An 8,019-nucleotide genomic window follows, 5' to 3' on the forward strand; every position below is an offset into this window, starting at 1 on the left:
GAGGGTAAATCAAAATGTAATGGACTAAATTTCTTGGAAAGGGAAATTTCAAGACATCCTAATATTGCCTTTGTCCTATGGCTATTAACAAGTCACTCTTTTTCAGGTTTACAATAAAACAAGACATGTGGAACAGAAAAGAAATACAAAATATAAAGTTTAGGGAGAAAAATATTACAAAGAAATTTGATATTGGGGCTTTGGTTTGTGTTGGAAGAGATAATAAAATTAAAGAAAAGCCTGAGTTGAAATGAAATAAATGGAAGGAAACCTATGGGACAATAACCCACACAGCTAAACGATCAACTACAAAAAAAGGTCCCTGAGGAATTTTCTATTCTGTAAGAACAAAAACAAAAGAAAGCTGCTCCAAATGTGATTCAATACAACTGGGGTCTATCTCAACCAGTCAGTTGAATTTGACAGTTTTTCCATATAGTTCTTGTTTAGAATCATGAAAGAGTCATAAGTAAAGGGATTGTGGAATCTTCCTCTCCAGCTAAACAGAACTCTGAGAACAACCATGTGGCAAGGGCCCCTTTTGTAGAAGTCCTAAGAAACCATTATGTACAATGTGTAAAGTTTTAACAATGAAGACTAGATTTCATTGGAGACCCAAGGAAGTTGAAGTTTGCCAAGCCATGAGACATCTGCTCAGGATAATCACAGGCAGGGTGTAGAATTAGTCCATGAGAAAGCAATGTGGTACGGTCAGCAAAGCCAGGAAGGCAGAGCCATCTAAAGCCTTTGACTTTAGATATGGAGCTATGAGAGTTGGTGTTTGCTTTGCTGGGTTTTAGCCATTGTTTGATTAAACATTTCCTAACTATGATCCTACTCCCCCATTTTTAATGGTAATGTATACTCTGTGTCTTTTTATGCTGGAAATGTTTAATTTGCTTTTTGATTTCACAGAGGGTTACAACTGTCTTGAGTGTCAGAAGATAGTTTGCAATTTTAAACTGTGTCAAGACTTAAAGACAATAATTAATTTTGGAGATCAACTACATGCATTTTACATGACTATATGGCCATAATTCTAAGGATGTCGGGGAGTGTAATGTGGTGGTTTTAATAAGAATAACCCCATAGGCTCATATGTTTGTTGGAATTGTATAGGAAGGATAAGAAGAACTGGCCTTATTTTAGGTAGTAGCAGATTTAGAGATTTCAAAATACTTGACGTATGCTCACTGTTCTCTCCCTGCCTCCAACCTTTGGATAAGAATGCAAGCTCTGAGCTATTCTTCAAATCATGTGCGGCGAGCTCCTCGGCCAGCGAGGAAGAACGACCACCACTCCAGGATTCTTCTCAGATCACACTTTATTGGAGCGCCTCTTGATTAAGGGAGAGCTGAAGGTGAGGGGCCCCGAGGACTGAAATGCAGCTGCTTATATAGGGAATCAGGCAAACGTGCCGTACTGTGATTGGGTCCCGCCAGAATGCAAGCACGGGGAGCCACGGGATAGGCTGAGGACATAAGGTTGATTACCATACCCGCGCATGCGCAGGTCACAGGACACGTAGTCCTGAGAGCATAGCCAAATATGGAGTTGTTTACAACTAGGCTACCAGGAAGTCAGCACCATCTTAGAATGGCGGCTTCCTACAATCATGTATTTTTGTTCCATCATGGATTATAATTCTGTGAAACTGTGATCCACAAATTAAATGTTCTCTTTTCTATGCTTCCTTGGTAATAATATCTTATCACAGTAACAGAAATGTAAGTAAGAATTTTAGGATTAGGAGACCATGAGTGGTAAGTAACTGGGAATTTGATTTGTAAGTATTTTTAATTAAGATTAATTATTATTAGATTCAATTATGTGTATATGTTTGTGTTTCTGTGGGGATATCTCTTCATGAGTACACATGATTGTGGAAGTGAAAGGCCTTAGATTCCCTGGAAGAATGATCCACATGATTTGTTTCTTTAAACTGAGTTCAGTTTCTCTGTAAATTCAACACACACTCTTAACTGCTTACTCACCTCTCCTTCTCAGAAGTATTCTGTCTAGATATTACATCTGTTTAACTGCGTCCAGTAGACATGTAGCTTTGTTCACTGCCATATCGCTCTAATTCCTACAATCCAAGTGCAATTTGACTAATTTCCCATACACTGAAACTTCTGAAACCATAAGCGAAATCCTTTCCATCCTTGATGATCTATAATCAGTATATAATTCCTGACAAGTAACATTGGAATTTCTCAAAAGTTTATTAAAAATCAAGAGCCATTTCAAGTTATGATTACCAATTGAGAAGAAAAATTTATTAGTGAAATTTTATGATAAAAAGTGACTTAGCATTCTGATTGAGGTAACCCAGACCCGGAAACACAAACATGGTATGTACTCACTCATAGTGATTATTAACTATAAAGTAAAGGATAAGCATTCCACAATCCTTAGACTTACAAAGGCTAGGTAACAAGTATAGCTCTCCAAGGGATGGGGAAATAGAGGATATCTTCTTGTTGGACTGGGTCAGGTGGACAGGGGAACTTGGGGGGTTACATTTGGGGATAGGCAGCAGGGGAAACTTCCGAGAAATATGACTGAAAATGCAGGTTTTATAGAATCAGGTAGAAGCCTGATGCACAGAAACTTCTGTGAGTCTACAAGGCTGGCCCCAGCTAAGACTCCTGGCAGCAGTAGAAGCATAGTGTGAATGGGCCAAGCCCTATGATCAGATTGATGACTACCCTGGTTGTCATCAGATAGCCTTCATCCAGTGACTGATGTAGTTAGGTTCAGAGACCCATGACCAAACACTAGGCCAAGCTTGGGGAGTCCTACTGAGGAGAGGTAGGAGGGATTGTAGGAGCCAGGAGGGAAAGGGGCATCAGAGGAATGTTCACAGAAATGGCTAACCTGGCTCATGGGAACTCAGTGAGTGTGAACTAACAATCAGTGAGCCTGCACGGGACCAACATAGACCCTGTGCATATATGTAAAGGTGTGTAGCTTGATCTAATACTGTGACTCCCAAAAATGGGAACAGGGGCTGTCCCTGGTGCTTTGGCTGGCTCCTAGAAACCTATTCCTCATGCTGGATTGCTTTACCCAGCCTGAATACGGGGGGGAAGTGCTTGGTTTTCTGGCAGTTGACAAGTCACGCCTCGCTGATGCCCATAGGAGCCCTGCCTATTTCTGAGAGAATAAGAAAGAGGATTGCATTGTGGAAAGATGGAGGGAAGGTGGGGGGAGGAAGTGGGAGCAGAGGAGGGAGAGGAGGCTGTGGTTGGGCTCTAAAATAAATAAAGAAATTAATAAAAATATTGAAAAATTGATTGAAAATGAGATTATGAAACACTAAGTTGTCTTGAAACTATATATGATATATATATGTGTGTATATATATATATATATATATATATAATAAGCTAGTAGATTTATATGAAGCTTCTTTTTCTTTTTCTTTTGGATCATATAGATCAGCTTTATTCAAAATTGACTATACACAACTGTTAAGAAGGTAATGAATTAAATACATAAACTGAAGACTGGGACTCAGAAAATATCCAGTTTCTCTTTGTGGTATATTGTTATAATTAATTACATAATAGATTTTCTAATTACCTTAAAATGTATCTTATTTATACTTAAATATGTTTTATGTATCACAAATTTTAACAGTGGAGGAGGCCATATATTTAGAGTTAGTGGGTGCACACATTAGAATTTGGAGGGGTTGAAATAATTTAACTAAATTACTAATCTATGAAATTCTCAAAATTAAAAGGCAAAGTTAAATAACAACAACAAAGTTAGAATATCTTTATATCTCTAAATCTCAAACCAGGCCCAAGAGAGGAAAATGACATTGCCCAAAACCAAGATGGAAGGATGGATTCTGGTAAGTGAAAAGCAGCACACATATGTGCATGAGGAAGATGATATGTAAGTAAGGAGATACACGATGCTTAAAGTGGACGATTAATTTTCTCCATGGATACAGAACTCACCTGAGGTTGTCATATCTTCTAGAGTATTGGTCTTTATGGATTTACTCATCTTTATAATCCACAACACAATACCAAAGTTTGTCTAATGAGATGCTTTGTATATTGAATCCCTAGAGACGTAGTAGTTGTAAATCCTCTGATTTTACAACATGACTCATGAGACTTGGCTCAGCCATAAAACGTATTTTTGTATGCTCTAAGAGCTTTTGCTTTTGACAAAGAACTCAGAGTCTCACAAAGAGATGGTACCCTTCCTGACAATAGATATTCTTTGAGCACCCAATACCAGATTATTTGACTATTCTCCATTCCACAATGATGACAGCAAGGTAATACAGCATACTGGTGTTTTCTAACTTCTGATATATGAACCTGTGAAAAAATTCATGCAGAAGGTGAGCAATATGAAGTTGCCCAGAGAGACCTTACTAACTGTCCCATGTTTTCTGGTACCTTTGTAAAAATATACAATATTGCCCTCTTTCTAAAACAACATGAGCATTAATAGTTCCATCTTTAATGTCTAGTGTGCCCAAACTGTCTATATTTATTTGAATACTTTGGTAAGAAAGGAGAAAGATGATTTTTAGCTTTGCATTCTACTTTACTCACATTAAAATAAATCTCTATTCAGAAGAAATTGTTGTCAATTCAACCTGTAACCTATGAGAGCACTGTGGAATTGGGATGCAAGCACACACCAAGAAATCGATAGACCTATCTTCCTTCTTCATGACAAAATTATGAAATATTTAAATTGTAATAAGCACATGTATGTTGAAGTAATTAAAATTATCAACAACCTCAATTTTCAAGAGTTAGCATGCTGATGATATAAAAGAAAAGATATATACATTTTAGAAAAAAAGTATGCATCTTACAAAAGTCTACTCACACATTTTGTCCTGTTCTTGTTATTCTCCCAAGTTGGAGCATGGCATATGTTTTGTCCCTTATTTTGGAAATGTATTTCCTTACATATGGATTCTTTGTCCATATGTACTCATATAATAAAGAATGTGCATAAAAGATGGAAAACAGGAAAGAGCTTAATTGGAGAATTTATAAAGTAAAAATTTGTAGCTGGAAACTATATTGTGTTTATAATTAATAAAATAGAACTGAAGATATCAGTTTTAATTAAAATGTACAGTAAGTAAGACAGCTAATCCAGGTATGGTAGTGTACTTGGGACACAAAGGCAGGTCAATCTCTGAGAGTTCAAGCCCAGCCTGGTCTACACAGCAAGTTCAAGGACAGCCAAGACTGTTACATGGAGACACCTTGTCTTGAAACATACCCGCCTCCAAAAAAAGAAAAGAAAAAGAAATCTAATAATTGTCATACCTAGTACTCAATAATAAGCATTAAATACTTCTGTAGGTTTGATAAATACTTAATATATTTTTAGAAAATAATGGAATTTTAATTTCTTTTGGCTTTCAGTGTTGGCATTCACTCATAAATCTAATGCATTTTATTGTCCATTTATTTTACTTATAGCATAAAACACTGATGTTTGCACCTACTTCCTCATGACTAGTTTTCCCATGCTAGAAAATGAACCCATGATGTTCACTGCCAATAATATTCATAGCTATTGAAATCTCATATCTCTTTATATCTTTCATCCTGTGATGGAAAGATACAACATGGTATTAAGATATCAGGGAAAATCCCAATAGAAAAATGTGAGAGAGAACTCTTTGTGTTTAACAGTGTTCTGGCTGTTTTACTCAAGCTGGTCTATATGTGCTTATTTTTTCTCAATTTAATTCCAGCAACCTATAAGAATGGCAGTAAGAATTTTCAAAGCAATCATGTATAGAAGTTTTGAGTCAGACTGGGTGAATAAATTCCAAATAATAAATGATTTTTTCTGAGTGATAACTTTATTCTCTAAATAATGAAGGGATCCAAGTTAGAATGTCTATTGCTTCTCTTTTATTATGTGTTCATCTGCTCAGTGTTCCAACAAATTCTTGATATTCTCATGTGCATTTTTCCCTTATGATGTTCAAATTTTCTTCCCATTTGATTTTTTCTATTGGACAATAGGCAAATCTACTGTTGTCAGGAAAAAATGCCTTACTAAGGATATCCTGTTTTAATGATTTCTAATTATGTTTCTGTTTTTTGCTTTGTTTTGTTTTGTTGGTTGGTGTGGTTTTTTGAAACAGGATTTCTCTGGGTATCCCTGGCCATCTTGAAACTCCGTAGATCATGCTGCCTTCAAACTCAGAGATCCACCTGCCTCTGCCTCCCAAATACTTGCACTAAAGGCATGTACTATGATGCATGTTTCTGTTTTTACTATGATTAATAAGTTTGTTCTTCCACAACGTCATGTATTTACATAATGTATTAGGTTACTCTAACCTCCATACGTTATTATATATTTCCTGTCCCTACATTTGCCAACCTCCCACAGTACTCTTTCCCACATTAAGGCACATTATGATTCCTAAATATACAGTATTTCTTTGACAATTCATTCTCACAATTTTGCAAAATTAATGGGAGAGTTGATACTAAAACAATGAGTTGCTGAAAATTTGTGTTATCCAAAGTGGGGGGACAGAGTAGAAAAGATGGAGATGAATAAGTAGAGTAATACATTTCTTCCTCAGTCGAAGTAGAAGGTATAGCGATCCATAAACAGACACAGAGGCTTCATTATTACCTTCAGTTTGCAATATACTGAGGTTTTCTGTATCAGTAACTATATGAGTAACATAAGAGAAAGCTTATGTGTGTGGATTCTTGCCCCCATCCCTGAAAACTATTGCTTGTAATTCTTTCCTGGACATGTAAGTGCATGTAACACAATATTAGGTGATGAGAACACTGATGACACTCTAGATCCATAGATTTAATTTCAATATAACTATATTTATTCATATTCATCAGTAGCACAGAACACAAAAATCAAACATCTGCTTCAGAATTCTTTCTTCTGGGATTGACAGATGATCCAGAACTACAGCTCATCCTCTTTGGACTCTTCCTATCCATGTACCTGGTCACAGTGCTTGGAAACCTGCTCATCATCCTGGCTGTCAGCTTTGACTCCCGCCTCCACACCCCCATGTATTTCTTCCTCTCTAACCTATCCTTCACTGATATCTGCTTCATAACAAGCACAATTCCCAAGATGCTAAAGAACATACAGAGTCAGAACAAAGCTATCAGTTACACGGATTGTCTTACACAGTTGTTCTTCGTTGTTTTTCTTGGTGGAATGGAAAGCTTTCTTCTGGCAGCAATGGCTTATGACCGCTATGTGGCCATCTGCCATCCACTTAGATACACAGTCATTATGAATCCAAGCTTCTGCATTCTGCTGACTTTATTCTCCTTGCTCATTAGCATGACAGATGCCCTACTCCACAGTCTGCTGGTATTACGACTATCCTTCTGCACAGAGCTGGAAATTCCCCACTTCTTCTGTGAACTTGCTCATGTCATCAAGCTGTCCTGTTCTGACACCCTCATCAATTATATAGTGATATACTTGGCAGCTTGTATATTTGGTGGTCTTCCATTTGGGGGCATTATTTTATCTTATGTTCAAATTGTCTCCTCAATTTTGAAGAAACCATCAATGAGAGGTAGTTATAAAGTCCTTTCCACATGTGGGTCTCACTTGTCAGTTGTTTCCCTGTTTTACGGCACATTGTTTGGTGTCTACATCAGCTCTGCAGTTACTGACTCTCCCAGGAACACAGCAGTGGCTTCAGTGTTGTACACTGTGGTCCCTCAGATGCTAAACCCCTTTATCTACAGTCTGAGAAACAAAGATATGAAAGAAGCTTTCAGGAAAATAAGTGCTGAGATTGTGTGACAGTGTATTTAAACAAAGCTGTAGTTACCTATGAAAACTAACTTCTATTTTAACATATGACTTGTTATATGTTATATTCTGTCTATATTTCTACTGTTAGGTTAAAATAGCCATATAGTATAATTTCTGAGGCTTAATACTGACAAATATTATCCTTGTTAGATACTAGCCTATGAAATTGATATAATTAGATAATGTTAA

At 36.8% G+C, this 8,019-nt stretch overlaps 1 protein-coding gene across 1 annotated transcript; it reads left to right on the forward strand.

The window, feature by feature from the left end:
• The first annotated feature begins 3,826 nt into the window (after positions 1–3,826).
• LOC102926846 (olfactory receptor 7G2-like) lies at positions 3,827–7,818 on the forward strand. The gene is made up of 2 exons (XM_006987068.1): positions 3,827–3,909; positions 6,885–7,818. The coding sequence occupies exons 1-2, from the start codon at positions 3,827–3,829 to the stop codon at positions 7,816–7,818; spliced, it is 1,017 nt and encodes a 338-aa protein (XP_006987130.1).
• The last annotated feature ends 201 nt before the right edge of the window (positions 7,819–8,019 follow it).

This window comes from Peromyscus maniculatus, chromosome 7 (assembly GCF_049852395.1).
Source record: "Peromyscus maniculatus bairdii isolate BWxNUB_F1_BW_parent chromosome 7, HU_Pman_BW_mat_3.1, whole genome shotgun sequence".
NCBI lineage: Eukaryota > Metazoa > Chordata > Mammalia > Rodentia > Cricetidae > Peromyscus > Peromyscus maniculatus.

What these genes read in the sequence shown, in the direction of transcription:
- LOC102926846 (XM_006987068.1), top strand. Translation starts at nt 3,827, where the DNA reads ATGACATTGCCCAAAACCAAGATGGAAGGATGGATTCTGGTAAGTGAA. An exon ending in GTGCATGAGGAAGATGATAT is followed by an intron (nt 3,910 to 6,884) that starts GTAAGTAAGGAG and finishes CATATTCATCAG; the next exon opens with TAGCACAGAACACAAAAATC.